General features: G+C 38.8%; 1 protein-coding gene and 1 non-coding gene across 5 annotated transcripts in view; both read left to right on the top strand.

The window, feature by feature from the left end:
* CRYZ (crystallin zeta) overlaps positions 1-18,522 on the top strand; it is a 36,410-nt gene that overhangs the window by 7,248 nt on the left and 10,640 nt on the right. For 2 of the 4 annotated variants that reach the window (XM_025934998.2, XM_086717303.1), the window contains exons 4-9: positions 3,780-3,943; positions 8,783-8,834; positions 13,064-13,213; positions 16,414-16,515; positions 16,616-16,711; positions 17,148-18,237. In XM_025934998.2, the coding sequence (XP_025790783.1) occupies positions 3,780-3,943; positions 8,783-8,834; positions 13,064-13,213; positions 16,414-16,515; positions 16,616-16,711; positions 17,148-17,312 (729 nt within the window). In that variant the 3' untranslated portion in view covers positions 17,313-18,237. Of the gene's footprint in view, positions 1-3,779; positions 3,944-8,782; positions 8,835-13,063; positions 13,214-16,413; positions 16,516-16,615; positions 16,712-17,147; positions 18,238-18,522 lie in introns of those variants that run through there. The other 2 variants (XM_086717301.1, XM_086717302.1) reach the window with 1 other exon arrangement.
* Positions 684-790, top strand: LOC147578101 (U6 spliceosomal RNA). Its single transcript, XR_015255706.1, has one exon. It is a non-coding gene; the product is annotated as a U6 spliceosomal RNA (small nuclear RNA).

Below are 18,522 nucleotides of genomic sequence, written 5' to 3'. Positions count from 1 at the left end.
AAAATATTTTGACATAGCTTTCAAATGTGTCTGTATATAAATCTTTAAAAGGCCCATTACAGATTAGGAGTTTATTTGTTGTGATGAGCACCAGGTGACGTACAGAAGTGTTGAGTCACTATATTGTGCACCTGAAACTAATATTGCACTGTATGGTAACTATACTGGAATTTAAATAAAAACTTAAAAAAATAAATAAAAGCCCCCATTACACAAGTTCTGCCACTTGGGGGACTCCTCTATTCAAAAAAGAGATTACCTCTTGTCTAGGTGTCTTCCTTGTTTGCATTTTTGGGGACAAGTGCTGGGTAAATTCTGTATCTTCACTTCCCCTCATAGAATTCAACTGATCCTTTTGATGTAGCAGAAACATGTAAGAAAGAAAATAAGCAAGGAAATTATACTATTTCCTAACTCTCGATAAAAACAAGCCTAGATGATGTTTCATTCCTTTTATAAATTCAGTTTCATAGGATAAAGGGAAAGCTAATTCTTTTGAATAATGAGTAAAAGATGAAAAAAATGCAAGGTCAACTATACATTTTTAGAGCTCTGACTCAGATCAAGGTGACTGAGTCAATGAAAATGTTATGATCAGGGCTTTTGTTATTTATATGCCAAAAGAAATATAAAACACAGATAGTATATTCATGTCCCAGCACCTTTTCTCATAATTCCCTGACCTGCTCAACTTTGGCAGCACATTTACCAAAATTGGACTGAGACAGAGAAGATTAACGTGGCCTCTGCACAGGAAGACCGTCAGATTCCTACAGCTTTGTACTCCTCGGCCTGTGGCAGTCTGGCTTCTGCCCCCATCGCTCCACTGAAACGATTCCTGCTAATGTCACTAATGGCCTCTCTATTGCTGGAGTTAATGGGGCCTTTTATGTCATTATCTCTCTTGACTTCTCAGTGACATTTGACACTCTCAGCCACTTACTTTTTCTTAATTTTTTTTTTTTCTTCAGCTTCTATGACATCATTTTCTCCTGTCCTCTTCCCCACTTCCTCCTGGACATTGTTTTTCAAGCTTGTTTTTCTCTGGATAATCCTCAAATCTTAGTGCTGCCCAGTGCTCTTGGCCCCTTACTTAGACCTCTGCTTTTTGTATCCTGTACCTTCTTCACAAAGATCTCATGCACCCCCATGGTGTCCATTATCACATATGATATCTGTAGCTTAGAATTGTCTATGAAGCTGTGGACCTGTGCTGTCTAATAAGGTAGCCACATGTGGCTATTTAAAATTCTTATTAAAAATTAAAATAAAAAAGTCAATTCCTCAGTCACAGTAGCAACATTTCAAATGCTGAATAGCCCCCTGTTTCTAGTGGCTACCCTACTGGACAGTGCTGATATAGAACATTTACATCATCACAGGAAGTTGTGTTGGAGAGTATGAGACCCATATAGTCAACCCTTGGTAACCTCTTACTCAGTATGTCTAAAACTGAGCTTATCTTTTGTCACGTTAGATCTGCTCCTCTCTTGTGTGACTGTCTTGGTGACTTCTGTGCTTTGAGGCATATCTCTTCACTCCCCCCACTCAGCTCTCCCTTACTAGAACTGTTTTCTCTCTTTCCATTCCCACTGCCTATAGTTCAGGTTATTCTACCTAGTCCCTTACCTGGATATCTGTAATGGGTATTTAACACCTGCCCTCCCTCCTCCTCCAGTCAATTGTTGCTATATAAAGGGTGTTTTCTAAAATGTAATCAATTGTTTTACAGTTAATTCTTAACATTAGTTCCTTGCAGATTTCAGAGTATTGCTGAGACTGCTTATGTTGTTAGAGAAGATATTTCATGCTCCTTTCTACTATCCTTCCATTCTTACCTCTATTCCTTCTCACCTGGTAGTTTATTTTTTAGTAAAGCTGCTCTTCCCTGCATACCCCACGCTTGCTCTTCTCTATCTTTTTTCATATTGGTTCTGCCACTTGGCAGAATAAAACTGAAACTTATAAGCATAGGTGGAAGAGATTTTACCCTCCAGCTTTAATTCCCTTTCATTTTATCCCTGAAACTATTACATTCTGTATGTTAGACTACTTACTCATTGGGCACAAATGCCAGCGATTTCTCAACACTTACTCCTGCCACTGTTCCTTTACTTACTTTGTTTCCCTCACTCATAATGACTCTTCTCAGCTTTAGTTTTTAAAATCTTGTCGTATTCTTCAAGACTTACCTTAAATATTAGCTTCCCAATGTAGCTGTTTTTTACTCCTTCTACTTAGAAATAATTTCTTTCTTTTCCTGCTACCCAGCTTTGATGGCGCATCATCTTTGTCTCACATTGTAGTTACTCTTACCCTTTTCTTTTCTGTCATCCTAGAGTTTAAGATGCTTTTAGTGGGGGAGGGTGTTTTGTTATTAATATCCATCACAAAAAAAAAAAATATCCATCACAGAACTCAAAAAGTACTGCTTTCATAGTGAATTCCTAGAAAATATTTGAATTATATTATAAGGAGTACAACCTCTTTTTAAAGCTGTAAAAAAATGGTACTGATCTTAGTACAGTCATATTTGACCATTTGCAAGTGACACTGTTAAGTAGTGAGGCTTGTCTTTGACTCCTGGATGCCTTGTGAGGCTTTTTTGTTTCTATCGCACTGCATAGTGCTGTTACTTTTTCAGATCTCTTTTTTATAGCACAAATTTAAGTATACTGAGAGTTATTGCCTTAAAGTTGTGCTTCTTCCAAGGAATATTTACATTTTTTTTTTCAAGAAAGAAGAGTTAGGGCAGGTGTTTACAGTGATGGGCTAATTTCCGTAGCATGCAGGTCATGTTGGACAGGCTTGAATGCTTGCATAGTGCCATACCTGACCCTCAACTATGCATCCACTGTTCAGTAGCAAGGACCCAGCAGAGTTTACTGAAAGTCTACTGTGTTTCTGGTGCTGTAACAAGGGAAGAAGCCTGTTTTGGCTCATTTTACTATCAGGATCCACAGATAGTTTCTTGCGCTTGGTGTATGCATGAAAAATGAGGGGGAACATGTAGAAAGGATTTAGAACAGGTATTTAGTGTGTGGAAGAAACCTTACGTTTTGTTTTCTCCCTAGTATACCAGAGGGAAAAAAATGGTTTTATTAACTGCCATTTACTAACTGCTTAATCTGAGCAAATTATTGAACTTCTTTGTCCCTCCATTTCCTCATTTGTATAGTGGAATTAATCTAAAGTGGTGATAAGAAAAGTACTTACCTCATAGGCTCTTGAGAAGATCAAATTAGACAGTACTCATTAAGCACCTAATACAGTGTCTTGCACATTAAGATCTCAAAGAAGATTAGTTGTCTTCATGTTATACCATTCTGGAGGTTCTCTTTCCTCTTATTTTTTCTATTTCCTTTAATTTTTCTTCTTCTTTGTTTCTGCGAATAAAACCTTTAAAAATGTTCAGGGGTACCTGGGTGGTTCAGTAGGTTGAGCATCCGACTCTTGATTTGGCTCAGGTCAAGATCCCAGGATTGTGGGTTCAAGCCCCACATTGGGCTCTGTGCTGAGCACGGAGCCCGCTTGGGATTCTCTCCCTCCCTACCTCCCTCTACGCCTCTCCCCAGCTCGTGCTTTTTCTCTCTCTAAAAAAAAAAAAAAAATTTTTTTAACCTTCAGCATTTTGAAGCTATTTTTACAAGACCCTAAGATGTAGAAAGCAATACATAAATACTTATTTGTTGTTATAATGGTTACATTATGAAGGATTATACCCATTTTGACATAATTTTTAATCCCTGGTGCATTTATTAATCTCTTGCTTTCCCCAGAAAGGTGACAGAGTTTTCACTACCAGCACCATCTCTGGGGGCTATGCCGAGTATGCTCTTGCAGCAGATCACACTGTTTACCCACTGCCAGAAAAACTGGACTTTAAACAAGGAGCTGCCATCGGTATCCCATATTTTACTGCTTATCGAGCTCTGCTCCACAGGTAATAACATACACTGTCGCTTATACTGCCAGTATTGCCTTCCTTCCTGCCATGCGTCCATGTATCCGTCTCTCATATTTGGTTACCATTAAGTATTTATGGAGTGGAAACTATGCTAATTTGGGAGATTATTCTAATCACTGGGGATATAAAGAAGAGCAAAACACTGTCTTTATCTTTAAGATGCATCTGACAGTCTAGTAAGAGAGATAGACATAAGAGTAATATTATTGATGTATAATATGGAGGAAGTACAGTGGTGTAGATGTGCATAGGGATTTGTGGGATCACAAGGGATGTAACAGTGGTGATGAGATAGGGCTTCCTGCCAAGACGTAAGGCTTGGATTATTTTAAAGTCCTGGTTCAAAAATCTTTGTTATCTAGCCCTAGAAACTAATTGCTGCAATTTAAAAGTATAGTACCCTAGACCCACTGGTCCGCTTCCATGGTTGGGATCTAAGAATCTCCCTATATTTTTTTTTAATTTTTGCAAATGTTTATTTATTTATTTTGAGAGAGAGAGTGTGTGTGTGTGAGCAGGGGAGGGGCAGAGGGCAAGGGAGAGAGAGAGAATTCCAAGCAGGCTCTGCACTGTCAGCATGGAGCCCATGTGGGCCTTGAACTCCCCAACCATGAGATCATGACCGGAGCCGAAATCAAGAGTCGGATGCTGAACCGACTGAGCTACATAGCTGTCCTTAACACACACACACACACACACACACACACACACACACAGATTTTATTTTTAAGTAATTTCTACACTCAGTGTGGGGCTTGAACTCACAACCCCGAGATCAAGAGTCACATGCTCCACTGACTGAGCCAGCCAAGCATCCCTCTGAGAATCTGTATTTTCATCAAATTCCCTATGTATTTGAAAAAAAATCAGAAGGGGTTATCCTGGGGAAGGATAGTTCGGAGCAGGGAGGGAATTCTAGACCATAGGAATAGCCTAGCATCGGGGGGAAATCTTGATATTTAAGGAGAGCTATAGCAGTTTGGTTTTGTTGAATAGAAGATATCAAGGCAAAGAGTGGCATAGAATTAGGCTAGAATATAGTCATTTCTCAATAAATGTTAGCTATCACATGGAATAGATTTCATATTATGAAAAGCAAGATGATAGAGCTCACATATTGGTTCTGTAAGGGATTGGGGATCATGAAATGTTTCATTCAGGAGAGATACTGTCATATGAGTATTTTATTAAGATCACCTGTCAGCTGTGTGAAAGGTGACAGGATTTGGTGACAGGAATGGAGAAAGAGATAGGGGGGGTATTATGTGAATATCTCTTAGGCATAATACTTACGGGCCAGAGTAGAAAAGGTGGAGAGGAAAGGATAACTATTGGAGGGTAAAATCAGGTTTATTTGGTTGAGTGTTTGCATGTGGACAATGAGAGAGAAGAGGAGCTTACGGATACTTCCAGCTCTTTAGCTTGGATAATGTTTAAAGAAAAGGAGGAAAAAGTGTCAAATGGAAGCTGAGTCCAGTTTTGGAGTTGAAACCAAGATAGGCATCGTAATGGAGAAGACCAGCAACCTGTGAGGTGAAAGTCTGAAGCCTGAAGGCTAAACATGTAACTGAGGGACTGTCAGCCTGTGTGTGGGAGCTGATGAGATGAAAGTGACTGAAAGCCTTCAGGGAGTGAAGTGCAGGGGAGTGAGAATAGAACCTTTGAGAATATCAGCATGTAGGAGTATAGTCAGAGGTAGGGACAGAGTCCTAAGAGACCAAAGGGAGTGTATGCCAAGGCCAATACTGTTTTGTCCTACGACCAGCCCTATGACCGTGGTCCAGTTACTTCCTTGCCTGAGCTGTAGTTTACTGATTTGAAATACGTGGATAGTAATGGCACCTACCTCCTAGGGGTGTGGTGAGAACTAAATGAGGTAACACTGGTAAAGTCAGCACAGAGTCTGGCGCAGAGCAAGTACTCCCATCAGTGTTGGCAGTGTTAGTGACAGTAGTTGATGTTGTTACTAAGGAGGGAAGCTAGCCATCAAATGTAGCAGCGAGGTGTTTGGGGAATAAAAAGAACAGGCTTCGCAGTGAGGAGGTGATTGGTGACTTGAATCAGGTCATTTTCAGTAGTGGTGGGACAGAAGCTTGAGTGAGTGGGCTAGAGAAGGAAGCGGAAACTGGTTCCTTGAATGGAGGTAGGGAGGGAGGAGGGAGCAGAAGAATACTCGAGGACAGTGTGGGGACAACAGGATTTTCTAAAGGTTGGGCAAGAGTTGAACATGTTTATAGCTGAGAAAAGATCTAGCAGAGAGGGGGCGATGGAAGGTTTGGAAGAGAGGGTGGAGTGGCAGATGGAACCAGATCCTGCAGAAGGCAAGATGGAAAGGACTTAGGACATATGTAGGGAGATTGGCTTCAGCTATCCGAAGGACAGCTCATCTGCTAAACCTATAAGATGTGAAAATGGCATAATTATGGAAAAGTTTGTGGGTAGGGAGGTGGAGTGTTGAAGGAACTCATATGTGATTGCCTCACTTTTCATAATTAAATATGCAAAGTGATCTTTTGAGAATCAGAACTGAAGTGACACCAAAATGCATGGTCATGTGAGTTTTTTGTTTTTTTTTTAATAGTACTAAGCCATTTGGATAGATTATCAAAGAAGTTAGATTTTAGCATTCATCTAGGCCTGGAGTACTAGTGGCAAAATGGAACAGTGCAAAGGAAATGAGAGCACTGGAGAGGAAGAGAGGGAGGAGTTGGGGTAACCTACCTCAGGGTCCAGCTGTCCAGCAAAGGAAGCGAGGCCAGGAGCAACAAGTGGGCAGAAACTGAATAATTGAGAGATGCCAGTCTCTGGGAAGTGGAAAGAAAGTTTTTGAGAGAATATGGGCTTACAGAATTAGGAGAGGAGGTTGCTGTCATAGCATTGGTTATTAGGGTCTGATATTTCTCAAGTGGAATGGTTGAGGGAAGTTACCAGGTTCAGCCTTGGGAGAGAGTGGCCAAAGGGGAGGAAAATTCAGGGATTGTGATTCAAGGTTTTCTTCCCAGGGAATGTTGAAACTTTTTAGATTAGGGTTGGTTTTGGGTGGGAGAGAAAGTCTGTGTGCCATGTACTAGTCTTCAGTGACTGGGAGGGAATAAGGTACAGCATCATGGAAGGCCAGGCCAAGGCTCCAGCCCCTGCCGTGACCCCCAGGGGGAGATGACTGTATTCGTCAGGGTCCTCCAGAGGAGCAGAAAAACAGAATTTGTGCGTGCTTACGTATGTATATACATACACATATGTGTGTGTATATATATATATATATATATATATATATATATACACATATATATATGTATATATATATGTATATATATTATCTCTCTCTCTCTAATATATATATATATATATTAGAGAGAGATTGAGGCAGGGAGATTGCTCTGTGGAGGCTTGGTGAGTTTAAAGTCTTGAGAGGGTAAACTGGCAAGCTGGAGACCCAGCAAAGAGTTGCAGTTCAAATTCAAAGTCAATCTATGGGCAGAATCCCTTCTTGCTCCAGAAGCCAGTCTTTGTTCTATTAAAGCCTTCAGCTGATTGGAAGAGGCCCTTCACAGAGACATCCAGAATAATGTTTGACCGAATATCTGGCCCCATGGCTCAGGCCAAGTTGACACATAAAATTAACCATCACAGTGACTCTGTGCAAGGGTAGAAGGATCAGAGCAGTGGGCATCCAGAAGAGGGTTAGCCTGCTTTTTCACCACCCCACCCCAAGCCCAGTGGTTTAGGGAGAATGTGCTTTTAGTGTTTGAGGGCTTGTTTGTAAGTTTTTTAAAAACGTTACTGGGAAAAGTATTTCATATCCCACAGTATAACGTTAGTTATTCTTTCTCTTACATTTATTTATGTTTTACTTTTTAAAGTATCAAAGTGTTTTGGTGATAGTTATCTTAAGTTTATCATTTCAGACTCTCCATTTAACTCACTGCCCTCAGTCTCCTTATCTCTAAGCAAGAGTATTGGGAAAAGCTTCATTTACTGCTCACAATTGCTATTTGTCGGCTGTTAGCATAGAGCCTTGAGCAAGACCCAGGGTTATTTTGTTCTTACTGCCAGATGTCTGACCACAATGTCTGTACGGTGTGGCCACCCCTATTGTTCTAGGAAGGAAGAGATCTCCTGAGAGTCAGATCTGGATCATAGAACAGCTGCTGGATTGTGACATTAGCACTTGTCCATCTGGAATAATAAAGCATGTCCTGTCTGTCTCGCTGCCTGTGCCTTATTTTTGGTATAATAGAAAAGTAGTAGTCTGAACCAGAATTAAAAAGAATGTGTCATTTCACCAGAGGATCTAGACATTTTGGGGGTGACATAGAAACCTTTGTGACTGGATTTATCGTACTTCTTACTCTCCTACCATGCCAATTCAGCGTTGCTCTCTGAAATGAAGGCTTAGAGGTTATACAACCTGATGTTCAAAGGCAAATGTTTCCTTAAATAATCTGACTTCTGTGTTTACTTGGACATTACCCCGGGCCACAGAATAACAATTAGTCTATAAAAAGCCTGTTTTGAGACACTTTCTGGGGGAATGAATTCGAGAGACAGGCATGCAGCACAGTGCCAGGCACATAACAGATTCCCAGTAAACGTTTGTTGAATGCATAAATAAATTTAGGGTTGTCTTTTGTTTGTGGCTCTGAAGAGCCATTGTTTGATCCTCTAAAACCTGGAGAAAATTTGGGGCTGTAAAGTAGAATGAGCTTCCTATTTGGGGAAGTGTTAGCTGAACTGAGGGTAGAGTTTTCTTAAGAATGACAAACTCCTGGGTTAATTAGCTTCAAAGTGAGGTGATGATCATGCCTTCTTTTGCAGTGCCCGTGTGAAAGCTGGAGAAAGTGTTCTGGTTCATGGGGCTAGTGGAGGAGTAAGTATTTTGTTTTTTAAGTTTATTTTTAAATGAGATTTTGTTAATGGGTTTCACATTATATTTCTTTTAAGTCATTTTTAAAAGCCAAATTTATAAACATAGTCAATATTTATAGTCAATACATATTCCTTTTTGTAGTAAAGCTTTTTTTGAGTTCTATCTTCTGAAGGTGATTCTTTGTCATTAGTTTAGCATTTCTTGGTTAATAGATTCAACAGACCACCCCATTAAAAATGTGTGTATTAGGTTTTCCACCTGTGTTGGGTGTGGACCAAGATAAACTGGCTTTGTTTTTGCCTTCAAGTAGCCTATGTTATAATAATATTTACTTAGAATTTGAAACAGTTTTTTAAAGTTAATATTAATTCCTTATTCCCTTAGATAAGGAAACTAAGGTTTGTTAAAGCTTTACCTGCATTGCCCCAGACAGCACTGCAAAGCTGCACTGTGAATTCTGAGGCCATTCTATCTTCCTTCTACTGCTCGCCCGCTGCGCTTTGATGGCATTCATGGAAGGCACAGTGTACAGCTGTGTCCTTAACTCCACAACCCGTGGCTTAAAATGCTAATGTGGGGAGATGGGGAGAGGACGGAGAACTTTAAAATAAGCCCTTCAGTGAAATAACCCAACACCGGGCTGTCAGAAGCTTCTTCAAGAAACCGGCTGTCAGTCTGCCTCTGAGGAGCTTAGAGGAAAAGAGCTCTGAGGTTGGAATTTAACAAGAAATCCACATGACCTCTATCCTGCATGTAGAGGCTTTAGAAATTTTGGAGATGAGATTTCACATTTTTAAAATACAGGTCCTGGGGCTCCATAGCTAACCTTGAGGAAGCTGGTTAACCCTTTCAGAGCATTATGTATTCTGCAGAGTAAATCGACACAAGTAACCTATTAAAAATGGCACATTGTACCCAGCATAATGAGTGGCATCCTGAAAATGTGAATTTATGGCTAAAGGTGGCCAGGTGGTACAAACACAGAATTCAGCCCATTGTGTTTCTGTTACTTTAGAGAGATGAAGCACGAGGTACCACACTTAGCTTCCTGTCTACCTCAAATAGATCAATTCTGAAGGATGTCACAGATCAGACTATTTCCTGAAAAGACCAAGAATGTCTTTTGGGGGCTTGAGAAAATATGACAGATATACCTTGTCAAAACTTCCCATTGCATACCTTCACTGAAGAGGCTATTTTTGGGTTAAATTAAATTTCACCCAAAATAACTAAAGGATCTGTCAAACATGCATTTATTTAAATTGCTTTGGCTTTGAGAGAGCTAACCTTGTGCTCTGTATAAAAGAGAGAGGTTTCAGTAGGAAGGGGAGAGAAGAGTTTAAAGAAAATCTTTTTATTCCCTTCACCCTCTTGTAAAAAGCTCAGTCGCTTCACCATGATTTTTTTTTTTTTAAGGCAAAATCCATACTGTTCTCTGAGCTGGCTGAGTTTGTTAAATCCTTGGCTGGCAGGGATAGGCTGGTGGCCTGGTGTGTGAAGCGCTTCTGATCCTCCCTGCCCTACCACAGGGAAATAGTACTGGGTTTTGTTTGCTTCTGTTTGTACTTTCTGTCCTCATTTAATGCAAATTCCTTTGGGATTATGGTGTGTATTTAAAATCGTGTGGAATTTATGAACACGGTTGTTATCCAGATATGTTGGTGGGGAGTGCCCTCTTTTAGTGTCAGCAAAGTAAATAGAAGAAAAATAGTTGACACATTAACGGTATATCATCTATCAAAGGGGTATTGCTGATACAATTGTTGACAAGAATAAAGTAAACAGTACCTTCAGAACAGCGATTAGGTGCTTCTTTAAAGTAGAATATAAAGAGATATATTTACAGTAAGTTTTTAGTATAGGTGTAGTTTTATTACAGGCCTGTTTTTTTTTTTTTTTTTAATTTAAAGTAGCAAATCAATAGTGCTAACTCCATAGTATAATGTATTTCATGGAATTGAATGTCTCTCTCATCAGACAGTGAGTTTTTTTGTTTGTTTGTTTTGGTTAAATCAAACAAATCCCTGCCAAAACCCAACAGAGTTCAGGCTCATCACTCCCATATGCCATACAATCTTTAAAGTCCATTTCAGGCCTGGGGAGTCTGTGATTCTGTTACAATTTTAATCAGTTTCTATCATCATTTTTCATTTAAACTCTTTACTGTCATGCCTAGTCCATGATTTTACCTTCCTCTTAATCGTTGGTTATCAGCGATGGGTGGTTTGGCATCATCTCTTCTCCCCCTCGAACATTTGGCGCAGTGTCTGGGGACATTTCGGTTGTCACTGGATGGAGGGCTTCTGGCCTCTAATGGGTACATGCTACTCTACACATCCTTCATCATATAGGATCGCACCCACATCATAGAACTGTCCAGCCCTGAATGTCAATAGTGCTAAGTTTGAGAAGCCCTGCTCTAAATGTACGTGACACTTACTTGTGCCATTCATAGATCATGTAACCAAACATAGATTTCCTAGCACTGTAATTTAAATAATTACTTTTATCCATATTCCTAATATACGTTTATTTCTCCTTTATCCTAAGCACATTTATGTAATGATCTAGTTACTTCGTGCAATCTGTGGCTCTAAATACCATCTCTAAACTGATGAATCTCAAATTTATATTTCCAGCTCCATATGCTTATTCAGCTGATTACTACACATTTTCACTTAGGTGAGCAAATACAGCTCAGCTTGCTCAGAGTCAGTCTTGATACTCTTACAAACTTGATTCTCTGTACTCTTCCCCAGCCCTATTAATCTACCCAGTTAACCCTGCCAGAGACCCAGGAGACAGCCTTGACTTTTCTCTGTGCCTCACTTCTCGGATGCAGTCCATGAGGAAGGTCCATCTTACTCCTATCGCCACTCCCCTCTTTCTGTCTCCCATATAAAATGTTCTATTTATTTATTTATTTATTTATTTATTTATTTATTTATTTATTTATTTTGAGAGAGAAAGAGAGAGAGCACATGGGAGGGGCAGAGAGAAAGGGAGAGAGAGAGAACCCCAGCAGGCTCAGCACTGTCAGTACGGAGCCCAATGTGGGGCTCGAACTCAACAAACTGTTAGATCATGACCAGAACCGAAATCAAGTGTTGGTCGGTCATTTAACCGACTGAGCCACCCAGGTGCACCTGTCTGATAGCTCTGAGTTATCTCTTAAATATAATCCAGAGCCTTTACCTGCAAGGCCCTGTGTGCCCCTCTAGCCACATCTTGCTCTGTCTCCCATGTGCCCTGCCTTTAAGCCGCATGGACCCTCTTTCTGTCCTTACTGCCCCAGGCTCATTCCCACATCACAAGGTGAGCTACAGCCATTCTGCCCACAGCATTCTCCACCAGACTTTCCAGATCTGCACATGGCTCGTGCCTCACTTCACTCAGGTCTCATCTCTTCAGAGTGGCCTTTGGTGATGATCTAACTAACCCTTCTCTCTATCTCCTTGTAACACAATAGGCTGGGGTTTTTTTCATAGCACGTTTTTATTTTCTGAATTTAATTTATTCATTTATTTGTTTGTGTTTATTATTTTTCCTCTTTCTTAGAACATGTTTGTTACACGAAGTACCATGTCTAGCACATAGTAAACATTTAACGGTCATCATATGGATGAATAAGTTAATTTGCTCATACGCCTGTCTCTTCCACTTAAATGGTGTAACATTTGTTGTGTAATACTTTAAATGTACAGTGAAAGTATGATCCAGTGAGCATATTTTGAATAGCTTTAAACTCTGTACCTTCTGTGCAAAGCAGATGCTAAGTACACGTTTTGATACAGTGGTTAAAGGCTCAAGCTCTACAGACTGATTTGGTCCAGCTCTGTGACTTGGTCCTGTTCCCATCTCTGTGACCTGGGCAAGTCACTTACATTATATAAGTTTCAGTTTTCTCATCTACAGAACATGGACACTAGTCATATCTACTTCATGTCTACTTACATACATGTAGACATTTCATGTCTACTACATACATCATGTCTACTTAGACTTACTGTGAGGATAAAATAAAGCAATGCATAGAAAGTATTTTTTGTGGTACCTGGCACATTATAAATGCTCAATAAAAGTTAGCTGTTGTTCTTATTTCTTCATTTAGACTCGAAATTCCTTAAGGATAGGGTAGGACCTAGAGGAACCTTCTATTATATATATTTAAGAAATATTTGCAGGGATGCAAAGAATCTAAAAGTATGCATTTATATTTTGTTTTTCAGGTTGGACTGGCAGTATGCCAGATTGCTAGAGCTTATGGTTTAAAGGTTCTGGGCACAGCTGGTACCGGGGAAGGACAAAACATCGTTTTGCAAAATGGAGCCCATGAAGTGTTTAACCACAGAGAACATAATTATATTGATAAAATTAAGGTAAAATTAGTCCACAGTTTTATGAAAGTAAATTTTGTTTCTTGAGAGACTTACTTTTTTGTAACCTTTTTTAAGCAACCACTCTCTTAAAGCTGTTTGTTTTCTTTTTTTATGCCTATGTGTGTTTTAAAGTTTTAATTAAAAAAGCAGAGATGTCTAATTTTCAGACTTCACTCTCATTTGACTTGTTTATGTTTATCAAATAAAATATAGCCTTTCCAGAGTCTTAGTTATAAAACTTGGTACTCTTTAATGCAGTCACATTTTGAGTAAAGTCATAGCTTTGTATTTAGAGCTGAGAGGTGTTCTTTTAAATTTTTTTTTGATATTTGTATATATCATATATTGTGAAATGATTACCACACTGAGTCTCATTAACATCCATCACCATACATAGTTACAAATTTTTTTTCTTCTGATAAGAACTTTTAAGATACACTCTCAGCAACTTTCAAATCTGTGATACAGTATTATTAACTATAGTTGTCATGCTGTACGTTATATCCCTATGACTTATTTTTTTTTAATGACTGGAAGTTTGTACCTTTTGATCACATTCACCCATTTCACCCAGTTCCCACCCCCACCTCTGGCAACCATGAGGTTTTCTTAATTTCTTAATATAATTTCTATTGGTTTAAATTTTCCAGAGAAGGTGAGGTAGTTACAGATTACAAATTGAATCTGTCTAAGCTAGGGGACAAAGTTTACTTGTCAGTTGTATGCCATGGAAGAATAATCACTACCACAACCAGAGTTGTGAGGTAGGCTTTAGTTACTCGTTGCATATATTTCATTGCTAGAGCAGAATTCAACCTAATCCTCAGACTACTTGCTCATGTTGAGAAAGAATTAGAATTTTCCAGGTACTGATTACTATGTAACCTAGGTCATTACAAATTGAGGAAAATATGAGTGAGGGTTTGTGTATTACAACTACATCATCTTGCCAAAAAAAAAAAAAAAAAAAAAAAAGCTGTGTAAAGGCACTCTTCTGTTATATATCTAGAAAACCTAAAATTAATTGAATATTCATGCCTGATACTATTATCTAAGAATATTTATAAAGATGAAAAATGCTCAGTTATTTTAAGAATATGTTTTTGTTTTGCAGAAATCTGACCTTAAGACCTTGAGGTCTTATGGCTTCTATGTCTTCTACTGGCTCCTTCTGCTTAAGTCTCTCTCATTCTCCAGACCATTCCCTTAACCCTTTATCAAACCCTCCACACCCTCTACCACCACACTTGAGAAAGTAGTGAGGACATCTTTTACTTCCTTAACCTCCCGTCACCTTCCCCCGCATGTTGCTTCCACCCCAGCTACTTATACCTCTTGTCAGAGGTCACTGGTGGGCTCCTAATTACCCATCTGCTGCTTTTGGCTTAGGCCTCAAACTGCTTGATTTTTTGGGGGTTTTTTTTTTGGCAGCAGCTACCCCTGACCACATCTCCTGAAAGCTGGTTCTTGTCTTACTTGCCTGACTTCATTTCCAGCCCCCTTCCTCCTCATATTACTTAAATGTTGTTGCTCCTTAGACTTTCCCCTTGGTCTGCCATCCTCCCTGGTGCTAGACCTTCCTCCTGACCAATCTCATCTCCCCTGGTCAGTTAGTGCCTGCATCCTGCTGGTATCCAGCACTGTCTCTGGCGTGAGTTCCCTGCCTTTGTGTCATCGGCCTCCTAGATGTCTCCACTCATCTGCTCCCCCCAGACAGAGTCACAAGTTTTATTTTATATTTCTATCTTTTAATTATCGTTCTCCTTCCTACCCATCAGGCCGATCACCTCCCTCTATCAGTTTCATCTCTGACATGCCTTTCAAATATATCTTCTTTGTTCTGTTCTCCATTGTGACTTAGTTTAGTCTTCATCTTCTTCAGCTTTGTCTTTTGTTTATAACTGACTTACTATCGCCTTCTATCTTCACTGTCTCCAGAGTTATTTGTTCTCCTAAAAAAAAAAATATGTGTATATATATATATGTGTATGTGTGTGTATGTATCTCCATGAGGATAGGAATTTTTGTCTCTCTTGTTACCTGCTGCAGCTCAGTATCCTAAAACAGGGTCTGACACAAAACTTAATTAATACCTGTCCCCCAAAAGTCTGGATCCTGTAACGTGGCATCAATGTGTGTTACCAGTCCATAGCAACTTATAGTCTCTACCTCTCTCCCTTTCCCTCCTCCCCACCCCCCCCCCCCACCCCCCCACGTTCCCAAACACATGCCTCAGCTCTGCTTGGCTACTTTCTGATCCTGACCTGGACTCTCAATCCATAGCTCTTTGCTTTTCTGTTTCTTCTGTCTGGAGGGACTATGCCTCATGTGTGTACCGCTGGCTCTTCTTCCTCCCTTTTTACTTACAGGACTCCTGTTCATTCCTCAGGGCCCAGGTCCTCACCTCTGTGGAACTTTCTGTGATCATTACAGGTGATCAGGGTTGTAACTCTGTTTTTCTCCATAACCTGTGGTTTATTTCTGCTCACGCAGCACTTGGCCCATTCCATCACAGCTGTGTCAGTGGTATTTTCCATCTTTCTCCCTAGCTGTGTTTTGAGTTCTCTGTGTCCATCTTTGAATTCCCAGTACTTAACAATATCTGACACAGGTATTCATTTTTTTTTTTTTGTTAGAATAAAATGAATATAAGGTGTATATGTATAACTTACTTAAGAGACAGTTTGGGATGGCTGAGATCTCTGAAAAAACCCAAAAGAAAAGAAGTAGTAGCCAAGCTGATTGTAAACCACTTGGGACAAAACTGAATGCACACACAGAAAAAAATCTGCAACGCCAGACAGCCAGTGATTTTCTTTTGTTTTTTGTTTTTTTTTTTTTAAAGTGAAAACCTTTTTGGGATTTACGCTTTGTTTTTTTTTTTTTCTCTGTGAAAATACATTTTGAAGACAGAAAATTTTCAACTATTTATAAAATAAAAAGTATTTTATAGTCGAGTCGAAGCACGTGAAATTTATTTAGTATAAATCTTTATCACTTTAGATGTTGTGACTAGTACCTTGGAATTACATCCTCAGTATATAATTAGATCATTAACATTTGTGTTATAGTCTTAAAAGTGTAGTATTTATGTCTTTTGAAACACATTTCTGCAATATATAGGACTATGATAACTATTTTACAGGGTCTTTTTTTTACTTGTTTTCTTATCTCACTCTGGGTTCTTTTTTATTACACAGAAATCTGTTGGTGAAAAAGGAATTGATGTGATCATTGAAATGTTAGCTAATGTAAATCTTAATAATGATTTGAATCTTCTGTCACGTGGAGGACGAGTAATAGTAAGTATTTTGGTTTCTTTTTACCACTTTGAAGTTTTACCATGATTTAATACTATTTTACAGTAATCTTTAACTATAGACGTGTTATTCTTCATAATAGGTTGTTGGCAGCAGAGGTCCTATTGAAATAAACCCACGGGACACCATGACAAAGGAATCTAGTATAATTGGGGTTGCTCTCTACTCATCAACTAAGGTAGGAAAAGAAGTGATTCTGATCTTGGTAACTTAAACACAGACAATTTGCCTAGTCAGACAGACTGAAAGTTTAAGCAGATGTTTAACTTAGTTATCTGACTACATGAGTATGTTAAGTATTAGTCACTATAAGATAACCAGGGTGACAATGTGATTTATTTTCCAAGTCAAGACACTTTTGAGAGAGAAAAGACATACTATTAGTAATTACTTTAGGACAGTAGGTATTTTGTGAACTGACACTGTCTCAGACAAATTGGGCTTATGGTTATTCTATATGGAACTACTTTTTCTGTAGTTCTGGACAAGTTGACAAAAGCCACATATTTGTAAGAAACCGTTTATGTTCTAACTCTCAGAATCTGAAATTTTCTAGTGCTTCTGGAACTTAGGTCGTATGTTCTTCTACAGACATACCTTTTTCTTTCACTTAGGAGGAATTTAGGCAATATGCAGCGGCCCTTCAAGCTGGAATGGAAATTGGTTGGCTGAAACCTGTAATAGGTTCTCAGTATTCATTGGAGAAGGTGGCCCAGGCTCATGAAAATATCATCCATAGCAGTGGGGCTACTGGGAAAATGATTCTTCTCTTAGAATGATTAAGTCTTTCATGTATTTCTTGTGCAATTCGAAGTTTCCTGCCCCAGTTTTACTTATACTACTTTTGCTCTAATAGTGAGTTTCTTATATTGAAAAACAAGATTTAGCTTTAGAGATCTGGAATAAATTGGAGTACAATTTATTTTATAGTTCACAATATGCTTTATGCCTCCCACCAAGCTCCAATCAAGGAGTCATCATAGTAGGAAGTAGAATGTTAGTAGCCATTTGGCATTGGGTACATTACAGAAATTCCTAGTACTTGATCATTAATTCCATACCTTGGACTAAAGCAAGCTAATTCAAAGTAAGACTGTGTGATTTCCAAGCCTATTTGTGCTTGTAAAGGATCTTCAGTATATGTTCAGCCCAGAACTCTATTGGACTCTGAAGATTTTCTAGACTAAACAAGACCCCTTTTCCAAACTAATCTCATTGGCAAGATAAACAATATCCACAGAAATTTGTTTTTTAAAAAATAGTTTTCCAATATTTCCCCAAATATTAGAACATTCACTGTGTTAATGGTTGATTACTACTTATCCATATATTCTGTGAAGATAGCAGCCTTATCTTTGTTATAATGTGATAGTAGGTCCGTAGTCTCTCCAGATAGATACTTCTTGATGATTTGATTTTCAAAGTAAATTTAGAATTATCTGTGTGATGGGAGTCATATATTTTTCTTTAAATTACTAAACAAATTTGACCTATTAAGAGTGGGCGGCTTTTGTTTTCATAGCATGGTAACTTGCAGTGAATTCTGTAGAAAAATAAAAACTGTTTATCTATTTCATCTTTATATAATACTTGCCTTACATCACATCTCTTACATAGTTCCTAATGATTAATTCCTAACAGTGTTCTGTGTTGGAAGTCTTTACCTATACTAAATAAATGCCATCAATGTTATGTGCAAGGAAATGAGGTTTGATTGTTATTTTTGTCCTGTTTTTCTTTATATGAGCACAGCCTCCTATATATGTACAAACACACATGCGTATGTATAAAGAGATTTAAGGAATTTTCTCATGCAGCTATGGGGACTGATAAGTCTAAATCTATAGGGTAGGCCAATAGAGTTTCTATATTGCTGAATTCTTTCTCTGGGAAACCTCAGTTTTTGTTCTTAAGACTTTTGACCGATTGAGTGCAGCCCGTCTGCGTTATGAGGATAATCTACCTAGAGTCATGTGGTGACTTTTTGTA

This window comes from Puma concolor, chromosome C1 (assembly GCF_028749965.1).
Source record: "Puma concolor isolate L17-30 chromosome C1, mPumCon1.1.hap2, whole genome shotgun sequence".
Classification (NCBI taxonomy): domain Eukaryota; kingdom Metazoa; phylum Chordata; class Mammalia; order Carnivora; family Felidae; genus Puma; species Puma concolor.
Note: the sequence above shows the minus strand (reverse complement) of the source record. Positions and strands in the feature narration are given on the sequence as shown.